We start from the raw sequence: 26,762 nt of genomic DNA on the forward strand, positions 1-26,762 counted from the left end.
AAGGTATCCGAGTTGTAACTCTTATGGTGAGTCAACCCTACCTCATTCTCCACAGGGACAGGGTTTACTTGAAAAGTAATCTTTCATTTATGCCTGAAAGGTATCTGAGTTTACTTTAAGCCAAGCTGGCCATTTCCCCATATTCATTCAAGAACCAAAAAATGAGGGGGTGAGGGTACTTCACACCTTGGTTGTCTGCATAGCTCTGAGATACTATCTTGATAGAGCTAAATCTTTCAGATCTTTGGATCAGTTGTTCATTTCTTGTGAAGTTAACAAGAAGGGGAAACCTGTGTCAAAGCAGACTGTTTCCAAATGGTTGCCTATAGCTGTTGCCTTTTGTTGTACTCACCGAAACAAAACTATTTCAGGCAGGGTCAAGGCCCATTCTACCAGGGCCTTGGCTTCATCTATGGCTTTTTGGAAATGGTTGGATTGTAGAAGTTTTCAACAAACAGCAACTTGGTCCTCTGTACGTACTTTTACAAAGCACTTTTAGCTTGATTCCTTTTCTTGGTCTAGATTAGGCTTTGCTAGTGCCATTCTCCAGGGGCTTCTTTTGCATCCCAAAATTTGCAAACCATGGTAATCTACCCATATAGCTTAGGCTACTGCAGCACTAATCAATATGAAGAATGTAGTGCAGTTGTTTAAGAAAACTTACCATAACAGTAGATGTTCGAATGATCACTGCTGCAGTAATTGCTCTCTTCCCTCCACCAGACTTTTCTTGTGTTATTTTTGCCAAGATGTGAACTTTTATTTATTGTTCATAGTGTTGTCCTTTTAGGGCTCAGCCTCCCACACTCTGTTGGCATTAAAGCTCTGATGGGCTTGGCACCCAGACCTGTTTTTTCAGTTCGCTTAAGCTGAGCTAACTAGCTGTTTGGGCATGTGAATGGTACCCTGAGGCTTTGGAATTTTGCTGGCTGTTGTATCCTTGCAGGATATAACCCATATAGCTTAGGCTACCATATCCGTGATCATGTGAACATTTACTGTTATGGTAAGTGTACTTAAACAAATGTACTTATATTCCACAGTGTTAGTGGGTTCATATTGCGTTATCGAAAGATAATGTAATTGAATGCTCAAAACTTTGAAATGGCCGCATATCAAAGCTTTTATTGTGGTGGGCTGTGCTGCCCACACCCCCGCTAAATATATATTCCCACTCCGAGATCTCACTACAGTGAGTAAAGGGCAAAGATCCCAATCTTCACTATACTGCGATCCCACAATGCGATCTTCGAAATGTGGCCATTCGAAGTTCTGAGCGTTCAATTACATTATCTGTAGATAACGTAATAGGAACCCGTGTTAGTGTTACTTTTAAGACTAATCCAGCTTTATTTCTTGGGCCAGATCTGTCTTTATTCTCAATCTTTTCAGCTTGCTGTGTTTTATCCTAATTTTGAAAATGAAGGCAAAACTCCAGTAATCTACAGTGTTTAATCTTGCTCTGGTATCCAACTTGTGACCTAGAGGGTAACAGGGCAAAAGTAAAAGAGCACCAAGACTAAGTACAGAAGGTATCACCTTAGCCCTTGGATCTTGGAGAATGTTTCTAATTACATCCCAACAGGATGAATAAGATGTCTTATAGACGTTTTTTTAAAAGTGAGTAAAAAGAGCCAACACTAGCGTTGTAAAATCGGGCTTTATATTGCTATAAGACTAATAGTTTTATTTCCATATTGCTGATGGACTTGGTGAAGCTTATGGGAAAGCTTTTCAGAAGTGTTGCCTATTATTTTTGCTGTCTTCCTGTTTCATAGTGTGAAACAGGAATGTGAAGTTTAGTCAGTATAAGCATTGTATACCTCTTTTGGTAAATTTTAGTAAATATTTGCTTCTTTTACCCAAAGAAACACCTGATGAATTGTAAACGTAATGGGAAGATTCTTGAGAGGCTGAGTTGGGAAGGCCTGTTTGGGCTGTTTGGAATTTTCTAATAAGGGACTCAACCTAAGATCTGAGAATGGTCCACTTATTTCCCTACCTGTTACTTTTCCACCACTCGGCACTCTTGGACCCTCTCTTTTGTAGTCTCCAATGCATTTAAATAACAGGACTGTAACTGTTCTAATATCAAAACAAGAATGCTTGTCAGTCAGTTCACTTAACTGGCTTAAATAAACTTTTTTTTAAAAACTTAAAAAAAATTATAGAAGGTGTCCTATTGCTCCTGCTGGAATGGGATTGGAAACATTCTCCTAGATTTTCATCATGATGATCTTCACCAACTTGGGCACTACAAAGAGCAAATGAAGCCCTTTTGCAAGGATCTTCAGCAGCTTTTTGCTTCCTTTGCAAAAATGAAGTGTCATTATAGTCAGATAAGGGCAGATTGAAACAAAAATGCATAATTTTGGTTAATGCTGTATTCAGGAAATACAGTGAACTTTTCAGAAGCCTACTTTGATAATACCTTTATAGGTCATTTGTGGATCTCTTACTTGGCCTATCTTGCAAATATTTGCCAAGCACTGTAAACTGGATTTGCTTTCTAGAAGCAAGACCTAATTGCTTGTCCTATGATTTTGAAGCTTCTCAAGCTTGACTGTTGCAGCATGGACTGATAATTAATAAAATGTCTCTGTCTGTGCTGTGCTTATTAGCTTTTCTTACAGGCAGTAGCTTTGTCCTGTGCCATATTTCCATACTACATAAGTTTTTGTATGTACTGCTGATGTTTAGGAACTGTCCCGGATATGTTTTTTTCAGTTTCTGGGAGTGTATACAGTCCACATATGTTCCACTGCATGGTCTTTTAGAGGCATCTTACAAGAAAAAAGGCAAAACCTAGTTTAGCAGTCCTTTACTTTTAGTGCTGCTGGTTTCATTTTCATCTCATATTTTTCCTCCTAAACTCCCAAGGGTACTTACAGCAGATTTCAATGATGACTAACCTAGGGCACAAGATTCATTTATCCATTTCACTTCTGTCACTTGATAAGAAACTACAGACTGTTTTCTGCTTACTCAAGTGTCTGATTCCTCCTCTTTTAAATGTGAAAGGTAATGCTATAAAATTATGCAACGGGTATTACAAAAATAATTACTCATCCTCTTTGATAATCAGGACTAGAAGGGCTGAACACTTACCACTTTCCTCAAAAATGAAATACCAGCGGGTAATACTTGACTAGTCCATTTGCCTTGGTGAACATACAGCAGTTGTAAACAAATGTAGCAAAGTACTGGGAAATGTGCAGAGCCTGATTGTTGCTTGATTATCAAGATCTAAGCTAGTAATAAGACTTCCTTTCTTCAAACTGTTGTTGCATTCTTTACACAGATATTGCAGCTGGTCATATTCAAAACTCAGATGTGTATATCACAAATATGCAAGATTCCTGTGCAGATCTCCAGCCGCAGTCCATCATTGCAGTCCTGTCCCTAAGCTGTCCATCTTGCAAACATGAACTTTAAGCTATCTGTTAAGTTATGCTTTCAAATTCCTTGAGGCTGTAACATCACCATTTCATCAGTTCCATGAATGCTATATATTTTCTAAAACCTTTCAGTCACGCAAACAATATTTTATAAAACAAGCTGCAAGTACAAACTCCTAATGTGCTCCCAGTTTATAAGTGCAATTGGCCATATGTGGAATATCCTTCCTTCCAGGATTAATTTGATCTGACATCTACATACTTTTAAGGGAATCTTTCCTGTCTCGCTGTGTTGAGCAGTCTAGCTACCCCTTTATCACCGTCTCTGTCAGGCAAAAATTAGAAACAGGTTTTTAATTACATTGTTGTAGCATCTTCTTGATCCACAACAGACTTGTAAGGAACATAAAAGCTGCAGAAGGTGATTTACTATTTCACAGCATTTCAGCAAGTAGTACATTGTCATATTAACATCTTAAATCATGACAGACTCATAATGAATGTTTGTTATTGTGTCCTTTTGGTAGATTATTGCAGTTGAAATCCATGTGAGTTTATCAGAATCCATTTTCAAAACTGCATGTTTTTGTGTGGGAGGGAGGCAATTCCTCCCTCACTACATGAAGGGAGTTTTGCCCTTTTTACCCTTGAATTTCAGAGGTATTACAGTACCCTCCCTCAGGAGAATTTTCTCAGAATTTTCTTCTGGAGAGCTAGACAGTCAGGACTAAATTTGTGAAACCCATCTGGTCATCTAGGTTATATTTAAAGGAAGATAGTCCGTTGCACTGCTTAATAAGTAGAGGGAGATTATTCCAGAGGTTAAGGAGGCTCTGGGTTATAAACCTGTCATTCCACCATCTTTTATTTATCTGTTAGTGAAGGGTTAGTTCCTGGTTCTAGTATTGGTAGAGGCACTATTCTTCAAGAGGTACAGGAGGTCCAGGACAGCAGGGTCTCTCATGGCTTGGTAAGTGAGACAAAGATCCCCCTTCAAAAGTCTATAAGACACAGAAAAGGATAGACCTTCTAGCCTCTTTTTATAACTTCGGGACTTTAGGATTGTGATCTTATTTATTAACACATTTTAGGGTCTTTCTGATATGTTTAGTGACATCCCGAAGAAGATATTGCACACAGTAATTGGGTCTGGTCAGTGCTTGGTATAAGGGTGCGATTATCTGTTTAGACCTTGGTGATATTCCTTTAACAGTTACACTAAGTAAAAGAAGTTCCTGACGACCATTGTTGCATGTGATTAAGAGAGGAAATTAACACTTCACATTCCTGGTTGTCTATCAGATCTGATAGTACACATTTTAGCATTTAGTTTGACCCCATTTTTGTTCACTAAGAGTTCATTCTGAGGGCTTGTGTGTCAGAAGTTGACATACCAAAATCCCACAATCATCTGTAAACTTTATCCAGAGGTCTGATAAATAAAGGCCTTGAAAGAAAGGTTTCAGCACTGTGCCCTGAGGGACACCACTGGTTGCTGTTGTACTTTCTCATGATGCATCTGTGTTTCATCAAGTTTGCTAACCATTTTACTAAATATAGATAGATTTTTAAAACGTTTAGCTTCTGTTAATGCCCACATAGGGAATAGTGTAGAAGGTCTTGCCAGGTCAAGATGTACCATATTTGCTGTATGGCCGCTGTGTACAGCCTCTGTAATTCCTTTCAGAGAAGTCCTGGTTCAATAGACAGGATCCACCTTTCAGGAAAACAAACTGTTAAGGGTCAAGCCTAACAGTAATCTTGGTATCTTAGTTACCAAGGTCATCTAATACTTTTCATATCTTTGCAAGTGAGGCTTGTGTGACTTATTGGTCTATAATTGCATGGCTTGATTGAAAGACCACGCTTATAAAGGGCATCACCACCTTAAGTGAAGAAGTGTAATTGGGTTTGCAAGGAACACTAATTAAGCAATTGGGTATCTTGTCAGGTCTCACAGAACAACTGATTTTGGTCTTTAACATTTTAGTAAATTTTTTTTAGAGATGATTGGGAGTGTAAGGTATTCTGGTGTTTTCAGGGCTTTGCATTGAAGTCTTGGGGGTGACGTTTGTAGATCAGAGTGTGTGATGTACCTTATAAGAAGCATTCCAGTCAGTGAGAACATGCAGATAAGTACTGAGCATGTGCAAGCAAGAGTGCCATTTTGAGTGAGCAGCCAGAGTGAAAACATGTATTTGTGTAGCAGTCAGTTTGTTTGTTTAAGTGTTCTAGTTGTCCATCCTGACGTGTTTGTGTGTAATAAACTGTTTAAACGAACACCCAAGCCTCATTGTCTTATTTAAATACAAGAAACAAGTGACATGGTGTCCGAATCTGATCCGAAGTCAAAACCATGAGGTGCACAGTTCGTAATGGAGGAATATACATGAATGGATCATTCGAAGCTCGAACGACTTGCAAGCAGGTCAGAAATGAATTCCAGGCACTTAACACTTTCTGAAATCATTTTTTTTATGCAATCAATATAAAATGAAGCATTCAAAACGAATTTCTAATTAAACAAAATTTCCAAAACTGCAACATATTGATAAAAATATTTAAAATACTTATGAAAACATTTACGTATTGCATAAAATGTATAAAAAAGGGAAAAACAACTGTATTTTTTCGCTATGTACTACTATTTTGCATTAACTAAAGCTATTCGAAAAATCTGAAGTATGCAAAGTGTTGACAAGTGTGTGCAGTATTACAGTAAGTTATCTTGCTAGGTACAGTCAGTTCAAAGAAAATTTTATGCATTTGAATATGGCAGAAGGCTTTTGCTGGCCAAGTCCGCTTGTGTTTGATAGCAATATTGCAGAAAATTGAAGAGTGTTTTAGCAAGATTTTCATATAGGCTGCTTTTTCTGACAAAGACGCACATACAAAGGCATTTATTCTGCTTAATCTAGCTGGTTCAGAAGCCATTGAAAACGAGTGTTAATTTGTGCATGCACCTGCTGTGTTTGCAGGGAAGGGGGAGAACCGCCATATTTGGAACCAGCTGAAATGTGGGAAGACCCTAAGTGCTTAAAACATAAATTCAGAGAAATGTGTAACCCCTCCAAATGAATACTACAATGGAAAGGCACATATTTTACACAAGACATCAAAAGCATGGTGAAACGTTTGCAGCATATATAACTGACTTGAGAAATAAGGCTAAAACGTGCAGATTTGGTGATCTGAGAGATGAGTTGATAAAAGACAGGCTTGTGTGTGGTATTAATTATGATATTGTGAGAAGATTTTGCTTCAGGACAGTGATTTAACTTTGAATAAGGTCATAGAGATTTGTCAAATATATGAGCTCACAGAAAAGCACACGAATATGCTTACAAATGAGAAATGCATGCAAGCAGGTTCTTCCAGTGCTAGTGTTGATAGTATGCAACACGAGGTTAAAAGATACAGGCCTAAGGGCATGGCCACTCCAGCAAAACCCAGAGTAGCTACAGTAAGACTCCGGTCACGCTCAGTAAGGCTGTGGGGTGACTCGGCAAAACCTGCAGCAAGCCTCATAGTCAACTGTCGTAATTGTGGTGGAAACCATGAGCCCAAATGAGAAAAGTGCTTAGCTTTTGGTCAGCAGTGCCACACATGTAAAAACTGGAATAATTTCAAAAGGTTTTGTAAATCTAAAGGGACGCATTTTTTTATTACAAGAGAACATTCAAAGAGGCAAGTTGATCAATTAGAAAGCTGCAACCCTACTTTTTATGTTGATGGTGTGTCTTTGCTTGGTGAAACAGTCAGTGCAGTAGATTTGTGGGAAAAAAGTGAAGTATTTTGTACTGTTATGATTAATGGGAGACCTGTAGAGCTCAAAGTTGTTATTGGGAGACCTGTAGAGCTCAAAGTTGTTATTGGTTCAAAGTGCAGTGTTATGTCAGCAGAAACATTTGCTAGAGTAAAAGCTGGAGAACAACTTCATCTGGTAAAGTGTGTGAAGCTTGTTGCTTATGGTGGTGAAGAAATTCAAACAAAAGGCTCAGTAGTGCTTTCATGTTACTCTGCTGGGAACAGCTGTGACTTGCAGTTTTACGTAGTCAAGAGGAGCGTGCAGTCATTATTAAGCCTCAAAAATAGTTTGAAAATCGGACTGCTTTCATTTAATAAGGAAGTCTACCATGTAAACATGAATGATAATAGCTCAAATTTCACCCAAACCATTTTTCTGAGTATGCTGATATTTTTGAAGACAAACTAGGCAAACTCCCAGTTGTGTACTCCATGGAGTTAGACCACGAGATAAGCCCAGTCATCAGACTAGCATGGAAAGTTCCAGTAACTATGTAGAACAGAGTCAATCTAGACCGAATGGTGCCGCTAGGAGCAATTTGACCAGTGGAAGAGACAACTAAATGGGTATCTTTCATGGTAGTAGCTCATAAGAAAAGCTCAGATGACATTAGAATGTGTATTGATCCAAGAGATTTGAACAAATGTGTACAGTCGAAGTTGCTGCCCCTATGCCAAATGCCACTGTTTTTCTGTCTGAGATGCTAAAAGGTGATTTTGGAAAATGTTGCTTGATCGAAAATCTTCATTGCTAATCACATTCAGTACACCATTTGGAAGGTACAAATTTTTGAGACTGCCATTTGGGATAAATTCTGCCAATGAAGTCTTTCAATGTGCAATGGAACAGTTTTTTCTGGCTATCCATGTGCTATTGTAGTAGATGATATGGGTCTGTATTACAAGATCGAATGCTTAGGTGATCAAACACCTAAACATTGAACTTGTAATATCAAAAGCAAAAAACTGAAGGACGATTTAACACCCCCCCCCACACTTAGTTTGGGTGTAAAGTAATTTTTTTTTTCCGTGGCCAACCGACGTGTTTTCCTGCTCTGTTCAACATTTTTGGGTTCGATCTTACAAGTTCTATGTTTAGGTGTTTGATCACCTAAGCATTCGATCTTGTAATATAGACGCAATGATATTCTTGTAGGAGACAATGGTGAAGTCAAACATGATAGAAACCTCAGGAAAGTTCTGGAATGTGCTAGTGAAGTGAATCTTAAACTGAATCCTCAGAAATGTAAATTCAGGCTAAGAGAAGTTACTTATGTGGATCGTTTGTTTACCAGTTCAGGTTTACTACCAGATCCTTCCAAGCAAATGACAATTCTTGAGATGCCAGCTCCTGGCAATGTCCAAGCCTTGAAAAGAAAAAAACTGCACCAAGCTAACATACCAAATATTTAATAAAATAAAATAAAAGGGTAAATTTAAAAACTACCAATCTAGTATCACTATAAAATCATCTTAATATACGAGGGGGTGATATAGAAAACTTGATGGAAAGCATTGAGCGGAAGTGGATTCTCTCACTTAATGCTGAGATATATCCTGGTCTCAATGGCACCACCTCTTTAAAACCTTTTTTGAAATCTCGTCGCTTGTGATACCAGATTGGTAGTTTTTAGTTTTTAAATTTAATCATATGTTTTAGGCATTTATTAATATTTTAATATGGTGAGCCCCAAATGTACGTTATTTATTTCGTCCTATCTGACCGCACATGATATGTTGTTTTATATATAATTTTGTTTTTTATTCCAGTTGGATAGTTTTTAAACTGTTCCTATAATAGGTTTCTATTCATATTTATGATGGCTGCTAAAGTAGACATGCGACTTTTTAATATCAGCTGACTATTAGATAGACTATAAATGCTGTTTTTACTTTCATTCATGTGTGTGATGAAGCGATGAGTACAGTCGTGAAAGCGCTTACCCTTTTATTTTATTAAATATTTGGTGTGTCAGCTTGGTGCAGTTTTTTCTTTTCTGGTTTTTATTCATTATCTGCACCTGCCTTACTTTAAGCCGTTTGTTTTTTGAATGTCCAAGTCTTATAACCTTTTCTTGGCATGGTCAACTATTTAGTCAAGTTCATTCCAGACTTGAGTCAACTGTCAGCATCGCTAAGAGATCTGACACACAAAGGTGTTTACCTGGTCCTGGTCAGAATGACACCAAAGAGCATTCAATGTCCTGAAACAGAAAATTGCCAGTCCACCTACTTTAAGATACTATGATGTGCACAAACCAGCAACTCTTTCCTGTGATGCTTCTACGTTTGGTCTTGGTGCAGTCATTTTTCAAGAGGGTAGACCAGTAGCCTATGCATCGAGAACTTTAACACAAACCGAGATGCAGTATGCTCGAATAGAGAAAGCGCTCTTGGCAATTGTGTTTGCCTGTTCGAAGTTCCTTTATTATATTTTTGGCTGACCTATTCAAATAGAAAATGACCACTAATCTTTGGTCATTATTTTAAAAAAGCCATTGCCCACAGCTCCTGTGAGATTGCAACACATGACGCATACACTTTTAATCTTGTTTACACAATAGGCAAACTTCTTTATCTTGCTGATACTGTATCCATATCACCCAGAAAAAACACTGAACAGCATGAGAACGAGCAATCTGATTTTGAAGTCATGGAAGTGAGAAATTATTCTTCCACACGTCTTGATAAGCTTAGATCTTGCACATCTTCAGATCCAGTTCTTCAGAAGCTCAACCACTTTATCAGTCAAGGATGGCCATCAAAGAATTCTTGTTTATCAGTAGATGTGCAGCAGTATTTTCTCAATAGAGATGAGATTTTGATGGAAAATGGTATCATGAAAGGTCCAAAAGTGGTTATTTCAACATCCTTGCAACAAGAATATATTAAAATCTTGCATCATGGCCACCCAGGAACTGATTCTACCAAAAGAAGGGTGAGAGGTCTAGCATTCTGGCCTTCTATATCAAAAGATCTTGTTCTGTTTGTAATAGTACTAAACCACAGCAGCAAAAAGAACCACTTCAGTTAAGCTAGATTCCTGAACTACCTTGGTCAACCGTAGCCACTGATATTTTCAAATGGAATAATCAACATTACTTGGGGTTAGTAGACTCTTATTCAGATTTCTAGATTGACCTACTTCCTAACCTATCGTCCAATACTTTCATTACTAAGTTGAAGAGGCATTTTTCTCTCCATGGTAGTCCGCGCAAAGTCATTTCTGACAACGGTGCACAGTTTACAAGTCGACAGTTCAAAAGATTTGCTGAAACGTGAGACTCTGCGGGTATTCAGGACTACTTGTAACATGAAAAACCAAATGGCTTGGCTGGACGTGCAGTTCAAAGTGAAAAATAGCTGTTAGAGAAATCCAGACAAGACGATACTGATGGTTTTCTAAACTTGCTTAATCTCAGAAACATTCCTCGCAATAATTTACTTGGTTCACCTGCTCAGAGACTTGTGTCGAGACAAACCAGAACCACACTACCAGTCAGTAAGAATTTGTTGGTTCCATGTGCTAAAAACAACAAAGCAGTAAAAATCTCTACTTCTCAAAAAGCATTTGTCTCAAAGGTCCTACTATGACAAGGCCAGCAAACCTCTGAATCCATTAAAAGAAGGAGAGAGAGTGAGGATGCAGACAGCAAAAGGATTTGATCAAATTGAACTTTAATGAAGAACCGAGATCATACATCATGGATTCACAAGGGATGGAATTTAGGCAGAATTGGAAACCTTTATTACCAGTGTCTGAGACAGTGTAATAGCATCTTGCCTGTAATAGAGAGACTAATTTTCAGAGTGATTTTCCCAATGTTCCTGTTCCAGAGAACATTTCGTCATCAGTTCCTGTTCCTGAAAGTATCCCTGAAAATCCAGAAGCAGAATATTCCCCAGTGACCGTCCCTGTGGCTAAACCCAGTTCTAGTTATTATTTTATTTAACAATTGTTTACCAGGAAAGTCCGACTTGGAACAAAGCCAATTTTCTGCAGAGGCCCGAGGAGAAATGCTTCAGATGCATGTCTTTGAAACATGGGAGGAAACCGGAACTCCTGGAGGAAACCCACATGAACGCAGGAGGACATGCAGACTCCTCACAGAAGGTACCCCGGCGGAGAATCAAACCAGAGAACCTCTTGCTGTGAGGCAACAATGCTACAGCTGCACCACTGCACCATCCTGTATTATGAGGTCAGGTCATATCTCAAACCCTAATCCTAGATGCATGGCAACCTGGATATGATTGTTATTGTTTGTTATTGTCTGTATAATTGCATTCCTATTCAGTTGTCATTTTCAATGCAAGACAGGTTAGTCAAACAGGGAGGGTGTAGATCAGTGTGTGTGATGTACCTTTTAGAAGCATTCCACTCAGTGGGCACATACATATAAGTACTGAGCACGTGCAAGTAAGAGTGCCATTTTGAGTGAGCAGCCAGAGCGAAAGCATGCATGTGTGTAGCAGTCAGTCAGTTAGTTCTTTTAAGTTTAATGTTCCAGTCAACCATCCTGATGTGTTTGTGTGTAATAAACTACTTAAACAAATGCTCAAGCCTCATCGTCTTATTTAGATACACAAGATGAGCGACAAAGTTGGCACTATATTCGTCTGCAGGTATATTGGCGATGCCTTTTGGGTCAGAATAGGAGGTGGTGTTATTAGTTCAGAGTATTGGAGGGTATTGCTTCTTGTAAGTTCTAATGTAGCTACAGAAGGATTTATAGTTACCTTTGACTTCAGATGCCAACCTAAGTTCATAGGATTCCTTTATTGGTCCTGATAATGTTTTTCATTTTTTTCTAATGCCTTTGATAATTTCCCTGAGAAAATGTTTTTTAGACTTGCTATACAACTTTTCTTTCGTTGAAGAGTTATTTATGATTTATGTTTGTATTTTTATAATCCTTGGTGTATGCATTTTTCTAAAAATTATAATTATTTTATAAAATGTATTTATAAAATTTATTATAAAAAATAATTTTATTATTTTCATGAAATCATCTTTATAAAAATTTGATGATCAAAATAGGTGATGTTACCCCCACAAAGAGACCAGTCATCAGTGTAGTTCCTCAGGGTTCTGTGATGGAACCTTGTGTATTTGGCATCTACCTTTCTGAAGTAAATGCCAATACCAAAGGGCTCTGGCTAAGGTTGCAGATGGCTGCACTCTAGGAACAGTCATTCGGTCCCTGGATGACTTGGCCATCCTGCAGGAAGGTACGTTTCAAATAACTGATGTCAGAGTCATGGTCTGAACCAAATAAATGCATTATTGTATCTTTTGGGAGTCCTCTACTCAAGGGAATTACCACATTGACAATACGTCCCTAATAGCTGACCCAGTTATTTGCGAACATATGCAGATAGTTACCTAACTTTTGACCAACATGTGTCTCTTGTATAAACAAAAGGATTGTGTCTAGATTTCGTGATATCATTGTCCCCCTTTACTCAGCCCTCATTAAGCTAATCATTGAATAGAATGCCCCTTTGGCATGAATCTGTCCACACATATGCAACAACTGGAACAACCGCAGAGATACCTTACTAATAGGATGCAGTGCCTGTGCAACATGTCCTACATGGACTGACTCAAAGCGCTGTCACTGTACTCTATCCTGCAACCTGCTAAGAGGTGACTTGTGTCTGACATACAAGGCATCTTCCGACCTATTTCTGATGGATTTACTGCACATCATCAAGTCAGATGGCATCAGAAATGTATAGTCTAGGGATCTAAACCTTTTCTGCAACATCAACAGAATGGTTTGGTGGGAAAGGTATACTACTGCTGTGGAATAGACTCCCCATCCACATAAAACAAAGTTCATCTCTGTCCATTTTCAAGCACCACTTAGATCTATGCATGGGGCCACCACAACTTAGATCTAGGCATGGGAAACAGAAAATTTACCCCTGGGCTGTCCCCTGTACTACTAATGGACAGATACCAGTTGTAAATATTTTATCCCATGCACAGGTCCCCTCAAATTATCTATGGTATGATCCCAGCTATTCTTATTAACGATTGTATATAATTGTCGCCCATGGGATAGATAAGGCTAATCTGTAACTGAATGGGATAAATTATTTTGGACACAAAAAATGGAAATTGTCTAGGCTCAAATGAGCCACAAAGGCAGCTAGCCTTGTACTTGCCTATGAACTTGTGTAGAATTCCATAGTGAAGGCTACTGCTGCATCAAGGTCGGGGGTGATGCAGTTATAAGTGAGCTTGTATATGTTATAGAGTAAGTTGATGTTGGCATGGCTGTAGTCCTTAAGTTCAGTGGGATTTGCTTTAGCAGCTTTTGGGAGTTAAGCGAAGGTCACAATTTTGTGGTTAGATTTCATTGGAGAAGGAGTGCAAGACGCTGAGATGCTATTACAAATTGGGTCACTAATGTCTTGTATTAAGTATGTCTGCCAACTGATTAAGAGAGTTTTTGTTTATAAAGTCTAGGCATTTGGGGTATATCCTGCATTGAAGGTATAGGTGTCCCAGTTTATTATAGAATAGTTAAAGCCACTCAAAATAAGGGAATTTTAGCTAATAAGGAGATCTTGTAGAACACTAAGGATTCTTACATTGTCATCAGGGGGCAGTGAAGGTGCTCTGTAATGAGCTATGAATTGATAATCCTATCTAGAGTGATATGTAGTTAATGAGGTTACTATGTAGGACCCTAAGGATCTGCCTGGAGGTAATATATTCTTTGACAAATGTGAAGACTCTACCACAGTTGCAATTGGGTCCGAAAACAAAAAAATGCAAGCCCTAATTATAGAGGAAGTGCTGTCTTTACATTTAAACCTATTCTCAGTAAATACAGAGATATGAATGTTTTCCAAATGCAGGAGTGTCTCAAAATTGGGCAGTTTGTTTAGGCTTCTGGTGTTGAGTAGAAACCCAATAATGTGATCTGATTCTAGGACTGATAACGTTAGTTATGTTGGAATGTCCATCAACTGGACTCTTCCTAAAGAGGTAATAGGGAGGTAGCAAAGGCTTTAACTAGTATTGGGAAATTTTTTATAAGTAGTACAGGCTGCCTTTAGTGAAACAAACTGGACTGCTGACCATCTCGTCCTATGCTTACACGTACTGGATTCTCTGGAATCACGCCGGCTATATAATCAGTTATTGAAACCAGTTCTCTTTTTTCTTTATATCTAGCCATAATTTGTGGTGAAGGGAGGATTCCATTCATGACCACTGTGTTACGTACATTTGTAACATGCATGGAAAGTTCTGACATGTCTCAGCATGTCTTTCAGGGTTTTACATCTCAAGTCCTTTACTCACACATGTACCACTACCATTTCATAATATTATTTGTAAGGAAGTAGAATCTTTATGATCTTTTGTAATGTGAGAAATTCTGTTTGAAATCTGACTCGCCTGTAGCTCTCTTGCCTTGTGAGTGATGAGTCAGTGTGCCTGACAATACTCACCCATCAGTAAAACATTTCTGTTGATGCTATGGTTCAGAGTGGTAGATTTGGATTGTTTTTGTTCTGGATTACCCTTTATGGGTAGGAATGCATTAGGTGGATGAATGGACCTGATCTTTTGTTCACATTTAATTTCTTGTTTCTAGGAGGCTTTGGTAGTGATTTATTTACAGCTTCAACATATGACATTTTGGTGTTATTAATGAAGGGTGATGGTGGAGATGTGTCTCTCACGGGGGCCATTTTTTAAAGTAAAAGGGAAGACTTCAAATTAATTGGGTATTTACACCTTTCACAGATGGAATTACTAGCATTGAAAATGTTTATCTAAAAGGCTGGCGGCAGAGGTGAAACTGGTAGGCTAAACTTCTGCCTAGTCTAGTGCTGGGTGTTTAGACTTGTAAAGCAAATGCAGCAGAATGCATGTAATTATGGTAGTCTATATGAAAGACACAGAAGGCTTTACAGCGAGTACTAGTCTTGTCCTAGATGTTGCAGATCTTAAAACGGAGATGAAAAAAGAGGGTCACTACTTGGACTGCACTAAGCAGGTGGGAAGATAAGAAAGTGAGGGTAACTTAAGATTTAACAATGTAAAGGAGGTACTTCCCAGTTTGATCTTACAGTACTCACCAGTATAAATGGATGAGACCAGAAGGATCTTCAAAAGACAAATTTATAGTAAGGAAAGGCAGCACAAGAGTTGCTAAGTAAAAAAAAAGAGCAACATGGGTTGGCTGGGTAGACTATCTATATTTAGTATCTATAGAATACAGTTGGAAGGTAAAAGTAGTTAAATAGCTTAAAGAAAGTAACTTCACAGAGTGATACTTAAGCTTATTGACAACAGCCAATGAAAGAGGAGATGTAGTGATTTTTATGATTAAATTAACGTTAAGGGCAGATAACAAGAGACACTAGGTTTAAGAACACAAGAAGGGGGTAGAAAAGTTTTTCATCTCCTTACCTTGGATTTTGAACAGGTAGAAACCAAGAATGGTCTTTGACCTCAGCAGACAGTAGCAATTAAGTGTCCATCCTTCCTTAAAGCCAGCACACTCACAAAGTAGTCTTACTCTAATTCTCTTGTAAAAGAGACCAGGATTTAATTCAAATGTTAGACCCCCTTAAATGGCAAAAACAGTGTGGCTATTTAGTAGAATTATTGAATATAGGCTTAAAAAACTTTAAAACACTTTCCCCAGATGTTGTAGGGTCAGAAACAACAAAACATGTTTAACTTAATATAAATCAACTCTTGATATTGGTGTGGCTCATGGTGAGAGCAGTTTCCTAATTACAGGGATTTCTCTATGTATGTGTGTTTCTGCAAAGTTCTGGTGTTGAAAGTCTTGTACATTCTGCAACTGCTTGTGCATGTTGTAGCTTATTTTCATTTTTTCCTTATTTATGGTTTGAATACTTTGCAAAAGGATTTCTGTAGTGATAAAATATGGAGATAAACCATCTGCATTTTCATTTTATCTTTCCTCATAGTCCTTTAATTACATTTTTTTTCTTAATCCCTCACTACCCCTTCCAGCTTCAGGCCTCCCTCCAAAATTCCTTATCTCCTTAACTTGCAGCTTGTTCCTCCTCTGGGGAGATATTTCTCATTCATTACCTGGCCATGGTGTTGGCAGTAGAAACCTATTCTCTGACTGAGGCAAGACCCACAGTAAATGCATTTGTTTCCCTTTGAAGACAAGAATTGGGCACCACCAGGCTTTCCTCCACCTCTGAGTCCCTTCCCTCCCTGCCTAATTTCCGTTTCTTTGGTGGCCAGTGGGCTGCTTTTGTAGAGAGGCTCCCAGTGTATGCATTCATGTTCATATGGACTGCCTTCCTTTGTTACATGTGGCATGAGCCCCATTGACCCACTAGCTGCTATCTTTTACAGTTAGTGGTGCAGTAGGTTATACCGCCTTCTGGTTGTGTATAATAGGCAGGGGCTTTTATTTCTACATTACAGGGCTTAAGGTTAATTTATTTTTTTGAAATTTAGTTTGACTATTAAATTCACAGTACAAGACAGCCCTTAGCCCTTCGTTTGTGTTCTGGGTTTGCTTTGGTAACTTATCTCTACAAATTGCTTTGTGATATCTGTTGTCTATTCTTCACTTCTGATAACAAAAAAGTTGCTGTGTCAGACTGGCTGTCTGGTTACCAGAGTAACTAAAGCAAGTAACATGAATGCCTTTTTGTAGTTTTAGTGTGAATTTGCTTGTTTTTCATTTTATTTTAGGAATTGGCTTCCAGTACTAAGTGCATTAATTCTGAGGCAGTGAAGGACAAAGAACCTGGAAATAAACCTCTGTTAATGGCGGACCAGAAAGAAGATTGTGATACAGGTGAGAAATATGTCTAATGGCTGACAATTATATTCAGGTTAGTGGTAAACAAACAACTTGTTCTTTACCTTTCTTTCTCTTCTGTGGAAAATCACCTTACATTGTGTGCTGTTCCAACCGCTGCTACCACTTCTTGAATGATTGTTTATTCAAGCTAGGAGAAAATAAACTTAAACCAGACTAGAAAACCAAAAGGCAGAAAAGAAAACCAAAAGTGTTAAAAATTATAACAAGTAAATCTCACCCTCTTTGAATGCTTGTGTTGCATAAAGGGAGCAAGATAAAACTGAAACTTTGGGATTTAGAAGCCACTCACTGCAGGTGGATTAGCTAAAAAGTCTGTGGAGATTCACTAATTCATTGAGCTTTTTCTGTTAGCACTGCAGAATCTCATAGCTCCCATGTTACTGTTACATGAGCTGTTTCAAACCTCTACTGGGATCCAGTACTCTGCAGCTAATCCTTCTACAGTTCCCTCAATTCATTGAGTTCCTTCTATATGTACTTGATGACTTGTTCAGTCAAATAAGCACATATTCAATCCGCTTGAGACTCCGAGAATGACTGCACTAATGATTCATTGAGATCTCTTCTGTGGGAAAATAAGAATTCTTGTTTGACACAGCTTAATTGTACTTTGTTTGCAAATGTGGTGGTTGATGATTGGATTAAACAGCGACACCCGAAACAAATGTATGAAGATGTTTACAAAAAAAGCATCCTTGTGTGCATGCTTGTAGCATATCTAATATGTGTAGTGCCTGCATCGTGTACCTTGTGCACATTCTAGTGATTGTTGCACACAGAGTGCACCCTTTGTGCACACAGTCTCATATGGACAACTTTCATAACACAGAGAGTTTAATCCTGCAAACAAAATGCACAATGCGGTAGCCTTTCTGATTCATTTTGACGCAGTAATAGTGACAACCAAAATCTTATTTATTTGAACACATTTTACTTTCAGTTCCTGGGTTTAACTGCATTTTCATAATGGGGCTCCTGCAAAATTACACTTGGAGTTTAAACTCTCTGCAAGTTCAGTAATCCAGCTGTGGTTGAACGTATGCTCTTAAAAGGAAATGGTGCCAGGCAGACGCTATTTTTTATGATACTGCACGATCAAGGATATAATATTAATTTGCTGCCTGTGCACAGTAGTGGTAATATTTAAATATCTGGATTGCCTGCAGTAGTTTTAACTTTTTTTGAATGCTGTGCTGCAGACTATTCTGTCCAGACTTATCCTTTCATATTGCTGTTGCAAATACGTATTCTTTACTGATATTAATACGTTTTACTAGTCCAGTTTTCCTGCCTGCTTATTGTGGCTGCAGTATGTAGCATATAACAGCACCACAGCTGTGTTTGATATATTCCACAGTTGAACAAATAATATAACTATATATCTGTTGGCTGACAGTGCATCTCTGTGTAGGGTACTTCAAATTTTGCACAAAATGTTTCTTTTAATTTCTGCTGCAGCTTTCTTCACTATTGCATTGGACATCATTCAAATCACTTAGGTACTTAGTTAAACAGCAAGGTTCCAATGTCTTCATGGCTTGGCAGATTTTACAAGTAGCAGAACTTTGCCAGTGGCTTTGGACTGATAGACTGTTCCAACCAGTCTCATTGCAAAGTTTCTGTTCTTGCTACTGAGCTTGTCCCAAGTTCTCAAGACTAGTGCTTAGTTGGCATGTTATGGAAAATACTGTGGATTTCTCCATGTTGCAGAGAAAGTGGAGCTCCCATGGTGGGGGTACTCATAAATCTTCTGAAATAGGATACATCCTGACCATTTATGCTATGGAAAAGTAGTTAAGACCAGACCCCCTGCTGCACAGGTCATACAGCCAGAATGTAATGTGGTGCATGAGTAGTCAGGATATGATGTACTAGTATTCCCTGTGCAGAGATGTAGTGTTGGTCCTGCAGTAGCCTTCACCAGTATATGACAGTCATAGCTGTTTGTGTATTAATGGAAGCTAATGCCCTGGCAGATATCATCAGTCTCATTGCTGGTCATATCTTGGAAGTGAGGATCATGGCACCATGAAGTAGGGCACCCTAGATATAAAGCTCTTCATACAAAGAAGAATGTGGATGTTCTTCGTGTTTCACTGTTGCAGTCATCACATTTGGGTTATCCTGCCAGGGGATAGCCCTCAGTCTGCCCGAATACCAGAGGCTTAGTATTTCTACATTGGTTGCTGTCACTCCAGGACTAATGTCAGGTCGTCAGTGGTTTAAAAACAGGCAGCCAATGCCATTACATCAGTCTTTCTTGCCGAGGAGCCCAAAGCAGAAGCTGTTCGCATGAGTGCTGGTTGGCCGCTACCTAAGTTTCCGTTTCCGAATTGAAGTCTTCTAAAGCTAAGTACCCCATTGGGGATCCTTTATTCTTCCTCTAACCAATATCAGAAAAAATTACTTGCCTCGCCTGTGGAAAGCAAATACCACACCGAGACTTCATTCTTACTGTGTCACTTGTTTAGGCCCAGACCACGACATGCCCCGCTGTCGCTTTTGTGCTTTGTTCAACGCCAGAGCTATACATCATTGGGCCCTTATTGTAGCTAGATATTTGTGCTGTCAGTCCTTCAGTAAGCCATACAACTACCGATCTTCCAAAAAAATGTAAGGATAAAGACAGAGAGAGACCGCACAGGTCCAAAACTGCCGACGACACTTCAGTTAAGCTAGTCGTCAGTTCTCAGGTCCTCAGTGAGATGCTTTTGCTGCACCTGATGCCCGCTTCTGTGGATTTGCAGGCCGCTACGGAGACCCTTTCGGAGACTCTTCTTCGACTAAGGATCCTGCAGATGTCTCTACCTTTGATGGGTCCGGAGCTGCTGAGCAGGCACCGGCTTCTGAGGAAGTACTTCGCACTATTGATTCTCGACATAGACCGACAGTTTATTTCGTGTCTTCAGTTCTTTCGAAAACAACCAAGTTTCTAAGGCCCAGGTTATGAACCACACCCAAAAAAATGACTGCCCAAGCTCAGGCACCTACTTCCTTGCCTCAGTCTCAAATGCTTAAAATAGTGGAAGACCTTATAATGCTTATTAGGGGAAGCCAGGCTACCCCTTCCAAAAAAAGAGACTTGTCCCCATTAGTCTTATCTGAACAGGCGTCCGATGACTTTGATGCATCTGAATATGAAGATATGCAACCCCTCTCTGTTTATGAGGATTCTGATGCAGAGGAATCCATCCCTTCAGCCTCCCCACCCAAGGACTTTTCCTTTGGGGAAACCCTACATACTTTAAAGGAGCATTTCCAATGGGAATGTCAGGACTATCCCCAGTCTAAAAAGAGACTCTGGGAATTCTTAGATCTACCACAGCGCAGACCTCTGGCCATTCCTCCTGTCCTGGATATTGTGGATGATGTTTTCATGGAATCAAGTCGGACTCCTGACACCATCCCTCCTGCTCCTAGGAAACCTGACTGGTATTAGAGTCCCTGACTCTCACAAAATTTCTTTTCAAAAATCCTACTGCTGACCCCGATGTCATCTCTCAAGGACCTAAAGGAATCAAAGCAACCTCCGATAAGAATCCAACCCCCTCAGATAGAGATTCTCGAGCATTAGACAGATGGGGCAAAAAAAGTATACACCTCTGCTACTCTTGCTATTAGAGCACTAAATTGTCAGTTCCACGTGCTGAAATATCAGCAACATACCATGGAACTCCTCAAACAAAATATATCTTCTTTTCCTGCTTGTGCAGAAAATAGTTACAAGAATTAATGCATTCTGCAAGTCAAGTAATTAAGCACACCTTACAATGTGATTTTGACGCCCTAGAAGAATCTTGTAGGGCAGCAGTCACTGGTTCTGTCATTAGAAGGCATGCTTGGCTTAAGGAACAGACCTTGCCAGACCATGTCAAATCCAAATTATTGGACACTCCCTTGAACAAAGACAATTTATTTGGCATCAAGGCAGAAGAGGTCTTAAAAAAGATGGAAGAAAAAGCTAAATCAATGCAGACAGTTAAAGACTTCTTACAGGTCCATCCACCGAGGTTCAGTAGGCATTGCCCCTCCAAGAACTGGTCCTTTCCTGCCCCCTCCAGGCCAGCTCGGCCCAGACCCAGAGAAAGCAGACCCCCCCCCGAGACAACAGCCCCAGGAAATGCAGAGATCTAAGCAATGGAGTTCCTCCTCTTCAAAAACAGGGCGTGCAAAGCCCCAACCCCTTATGGTAAGAACTCACAATGACTTTACACTTTCACCCCTGCCCACCTGCTCATGCCCCTAGGAGGAAAACTCTCCTTCCACACAGGCAACTGGGCCACCATTACCAATGACTGCTGGGTCCTCAACATAGTATCCCAGGGATACAAATTTTATTTTCACACTCTGCCAACCCCAAGAGGGTTCCCAGATCTTCCTCCAAAACCAGTGGGCAGATGCCAAAAAGCAAGTCCTTTCCCTGCTCTCCATGAGGACCATAGAGCATGTTCCTGCAGAAAGGATAGGCCAAGGTTTCTACTCCAGACTCTTCGTGGTACCCAGAAAAGGGCGAACATGGTGCCCCATCCTTGATCTATTCATTCTAAACACCTTTCTGGTGATACCAAAATTCAAAATTCTCACCCTCCAGCAGCTTCTACCTGTGCTTTCCAAGGATGCTTGGTTAGCCACCCTAGACCAACAAGAGGCCTACCTACACATCCCAATCAGGGAATCATGCAGGAAATACCTACATTTCAGGGAAGGATCTATGCACGGTCAGTTCTCTGCACTTCCCTTTGGCTTATCTGCTGCTCCCAGAGTATTCACAAAATGTCTGGCTCCCACCATTGCCTTTTGCAGACAATAAATATTCAAATTTACCCATACTTAGATGATTGCCTGATTCAGGCAGACAGTCAGGAAAAGCTGCTTCATCACCTGACCTTTCTAAAGGACCTACTGACCTCCCTGGGGTATACTATCAACGAAAAGAAATCAAAACTAGTCCCACACAAAAAATTGTATTCCTGGGCGCAAGCCTGGACACAGCTTTTCAGATTGCATTCCTTACTCTAGAAAAGCAAGCCTACCTGACGGGCTACTTCTCTCCACTAGCCACCAGAACCCAGTTATCCGCAAGGAAAATCCTGCAAGCTCTAGGGTTCATGGCCTCTTGCATTCTACTCATTCCATATGCCAGACTGCATATGAGGAAACTAGAGTGGTACCTAAAAAGCCTTTGGTGTCAGCACTCTCAAGACCTGGAAACTCCTATACCAATGATACCTTGTCTAAGGAAATATTTTCTTTGGTGGGCAGTAGCATGCAACCACAACAAGGGACTTCCCTTCTCACAACCCCATGCCACCCAGACCCTCATCACAGATGCATCAGACTATGCCTGGGGTGCTCACCTGGACGGCAGGTGCATTCAGGGCCAATGGAGCCCAAATCAAATACATCTGCACATCAACCTAAAAGAGATGTTAGCTGTTCAGCATGCACCGACAGCTTTCAGACCCCTACTCTCCCCAGGGCCTCTACTGATCAAAGCAGACAACACCATAGTGATGTGGTATATCAACAAGCAGGGAGGGGACTCACTCTTATCCTCTCTGCAGGCTCGTCATGACTCTTTGGCACATGGCTTCAGCCATGCAACTACACCTGTTAGCACAATTCCTGCCAGGATATCTCAACTCACTGGCAGACGACTTAAGCAGAACCCTGCTAGACCCACACGAGTGGCAGCTAGACCTCGGAACCTTCACCCTTGTAACCCAGAAATGGGGCACCCCAAAAGTAGACCTCTTTGCCTCACTCCAATCATCAGATCAGCAGATTCTGCACCAGGGAACCTCACAGCAAGGCCTAGAAAGTGAATGTTCTATCCTTCTAGTGGGTAAACCTCTCGGTCTATGCATTTCCCCCTCTACCACTCATTTCAAGGGTACTGCTCAAAATAAGGGAGGAAAAACTGAGGGCAATCCTGATTGCCCCAGACTGGCCATGCCAGCACTGGTACCCACTGCTGCGCAGCCTGTCACCCCTGCAACCATGGCATCTACCTCTGATACCTACACTCCTGACCCAGAGGAATGGATAATTCCTGCATCCCCAATTGCAGACACTCAGCCTGGCGGCCTGGCTTATTCCCTGACCTCTCCTCAAGCTGCCAGCCTAAGCAAGCAAGTTCTAGATGTTATACATGAGGCCAGACGCCCCAGCACTAGAAAATTCTATGCTGACAAGTGGAAAAGCTCTTGCACCTGGATCCAGGCTAAGGGAGCTGGAACAGTGCAACCCTCCCTACCTCTCGTCCTGGATTACTTGGCAGACCTACTACACAGGGGTCTATCCTTTTCTATTAAAATGCATGCCTCAGCCATCTCTGCTCATTTCAGCAGAGAGCCACCGCTGTTCTCACACCCTTTCATCAAGCAGTTCCTAAGAGGGGCTAACAACTTAAGGCCACCCAGAAGAGATTCTACCCCAGCCTGGGACCTTAACTTTGTGTTGGAAAAGCTCACCCTGCCCCCCTTTGAAACCTGCAGCTTCAGCAGAGTTAAAATTTCTCTCTTTGAAGATGGCCTTGCTTCTGGCCATCACCTCAGCTAGAAGAGCATCAGCGCTACAATCACTTATGGCTGTGGAGCCCTTCATCATTTTCTATGCTGACATGGTCTCCCTCAGGACTAACCCATCCTTCATGCCTAAAGTGGTGTCCAATGTGGCTCTCCACCAATCCATTCATTTGCCCACCTTTTTCCCTAACCCGCAAAACAAGGGGGAAAGGATTCTGCACTCTCTAGATGTGCACAGATAGCTCAGATTCTACCTGGACAGGACTAAATATTTTAGAAAAACTGATCAATTGCTAGCAGCTTTGCTGCAGGAGCAGAGAGCAAAGCCATATCCAAACAAACAGTCTCAAAATGGAAAGCACACTGCATCCATTTCTGCTACAAACAGCATGGGAAACCACTCCCAAAGGGAGTCAGGACACATTCCCTCAGAGCAACCTCCACCTCTGCAGCTTTTCTCGGCGAGGTCCCCACCAGGGACATCCTGGAGGCTGCAACATGGACATCTGTTCATACCTTCACCAAGCATTACCACATGCCTATCTTCTCCAAATCCAGGGCAGACTTTTCCACGGCAGTCTTGCAGGGCATCCTAGCCAGCCCCCAGTCTTCTTGACTGCCTCCACCCTCCACCCTTTTCTTCAGCTTTGGGAATCAACACAAATGTGATGACTGCAACAGTGAAACACGAAGAGCATAGTACAGTTGTGTACACTTACCATAAATGTAGATGTTCGAGTGTATTCACTGTTGCAGTCCTGGTTTCCCTCCCTGCATCCTCCTCTTCTCTCTCTCTCTCTCTCCTTACAAGGAAATGTTGGTATTTACTTTCTACTGGTGGTGTTCCTTCACCATAATGTAGCTCTGTATTGGGGGTTTCTGACAGTTAAGGCAAGAAAAACTGATGTAATGGCATTGGCTGCCTGTTTTTATACCACTTACGACCTGACGTCAGTCCTGGAGCGACAGCAACCGATGCAGAAATACTAAGCCTCTGGTATTTGGGCCGACTGAGGGCTACCCCTGGCAGGCTAACCCAAATGTGATGACTGCAACAGTGAATACACTCGGACATCTACATTTATGGTAAGTGTACTCAACTGTACTTTCTCACCCTCTTCTGTTCTCTTATGTTCAGCATAGCAAGGCATGCCTTTTGTCTTATCTGGTAGGGAAGATTTGTGTATGTCTTTGTAGCTTTTCATCTGACTGTGTGCCTACTGACAACATGTAGAGAAAGAAGATCAGCACTCGTACTTAACACCTTTGGTGGCAGAAAATGATATAGTTGCAGGATGTCATATCCCTGAGAGTACAAGGGTCTGTCCAGTTGCAAGTCAAAAGAATTTTCCTTTGATGGGGATAACATGGCTCCAAATTTAAGTCAAGCTACCCCCATCATATCCCCCTGTCCTGCTAGAGTTCACTGCAGAAGTCATGGAGATGATTGAGGTTGCCAGAAAGCCTTCCATTCACCAAGTATGCTTTGCAAAGTAGAAAGGGCTTCCAGCAGAGATCAGTGTTATAGCATATGTCAAACTAGCTAAGTTGCGCATGGCTACCAAGCTGTGTGTCAGCACACTGTCCACATTTTGACTCGTGCATAGACGTGTGTACACATCACTAGGACAGTTGAAGGATTCATGAGTGTAAGGCTGCTGCTTGGCATGAGGGAGTTGCAGCAAAGGGTAGTAGTAATGGCTGTCTAGATGACATTATTCCACAGGTGGCTCTCACCTTTGGGGAAACAAGTGGTTTGTTCAGGTCATCTAAAGGGTGATGGTTTTCAGGCAGTGGAGAGAAATTAAATATGAAAAACAAAACTAGTTTTCATGTGAGTCTCACCTTTCTCTGATACCTCCGTGTCTGCTGCTCCATAGTTGTGTATGTCTGTCTTGGTTTTGTGCACATCATAGCTGAGCCTGCACTGGCTTATCAGACAGCCTGTTCAAATGCAGGTGAAGACGCAGAATGCCCTGAATAACACTTCTCTGTATGACTTCAGTCTACTGATTTGCTTTTCTTTAATTGGTCTGATTAGTTCAGAAGATTTGAAGTTCATGTCTATATAGACAGTGCTTTTGGGAGTTAGTTCCTCTATCTGCAGGATCTTGGGACTTGCAAGCCATTATTTGTAGAGCTGTAACCTTTACTGCTTAGACAGCTTATCCACTGGTATATTTTGTATCGAACTATTTATTTATTTTGGTTTATTTATTTCTGGTTGCTGGCCTTCTGATTGTACTTCATCTTCCATGACAATTGAGTTCATTTGAGTTTGAGACCCCCACCTTAGATGTTATTCATGTTTCACTGTTGCAATCATCACACTTGGGGTATCTGCCTGCAGGTCCGCCCTCAAGTCGGCCCAAATACCAGAGTCTTAGGATTTCTGCATCAGATGCTGTCGCTTCTTCCATGACGTCAGGTCGTCAGGGATAGAAAACAGGCAGCCGATGCCATTACATCAGTCTTTCTTCGCGAGGAGGAGCCCGAAGCAGAAGCAGTTTGCAAGTGCTGGTTGGCCGCTACCTAAAATTTTCATTTTCGTGCTTATAATCCTGAAGTCTTCTAAAGCTAAGTACCCTGTTGTGGACCCTTTTTTTCTTGCTCTAAACGATGTCAGAGAATGTTAACAATTGTCTTGCCTATGGAAAGCAAATACCTCAGAGATTTTCATTCTTACTGCGTTACCTGATCACGACATCCCTTGCTGTCGGTTTTGTGGCTTGTTTAATGCCCGAACCATTCGTCGGGCTATCTTTGTCACTAAATTTTTTTGCTCTCGTTCTTCGTATTCCGAAATGGCTTCGATAAGCCATCCGACTACCGGTATTCCGAAAAAGCGTAAAGATAAAGACAGAGACAGACCACATAGGTCCAAAACTGCCAATGACGCTTCCGTTAAGCTAGTCGCCAGTCCGCCGGTACTCAGTGAAGTGGCTTTGCAGCCCCTGATGCCCGCCTCTATGGATTTACAGGCCTCTGCTGAGACCCATTCGAAGTCTGGTATGCTGCGAGATGCTTCTTCGACTATGGAACCTGTGGATGTCTCTACCTTGGATGGGTCCGGAGCCGCTGTACAGGCACCGGCTTGTTCCAATCAGACTACTTCTTTTTTTATCCAAAACTACCGAGTTTCTTAGGCCTAGAGTATGCACTACGCCTAGAAAACTGACGAC

General features: G+C 40.8%; 1 protein-coding gene across 4 annotated transcripts in view; it reads left to right on the forward strand.

Annotated features, from left to right (window-relative positions):
- The window catches only part of TP53BP1 (tumor protein p53 binding protein 1), a 1,265,047-nt gene that overhangs the window by 111,810 nt on the left and 1,126,475 nt on the right, over positions 1-26,762 (forward strand). For all 4 annotated transcript variants that reach the window (XM_044077533.1, XM_044077532.1, XM_044077535.1 and 1 more), the window contains exon 3: positions 16,921-17,026. In XM_044077533.1, the coding sequence (XP_043933468.1) occupies positions 16,921-17,026 (106 nt within the window). The remainder of the gene's footprint in view (positions 1-16,920; positions 17,027-26,762) is intronic.

This window comes from Protopterus annectens, chromosome 7.part0 (assembly GCF_019279795.1).
Source record: "Protopterus annectens isolate FY-2018-M chromosome 7.part0, PAN1.0, whole genome shotgun sequence".
NCBI lineage: Eukaryota > Metazoa > Chordata > Ceratodontiformes > Protopteridae > Protopterus > Protopterus annectens.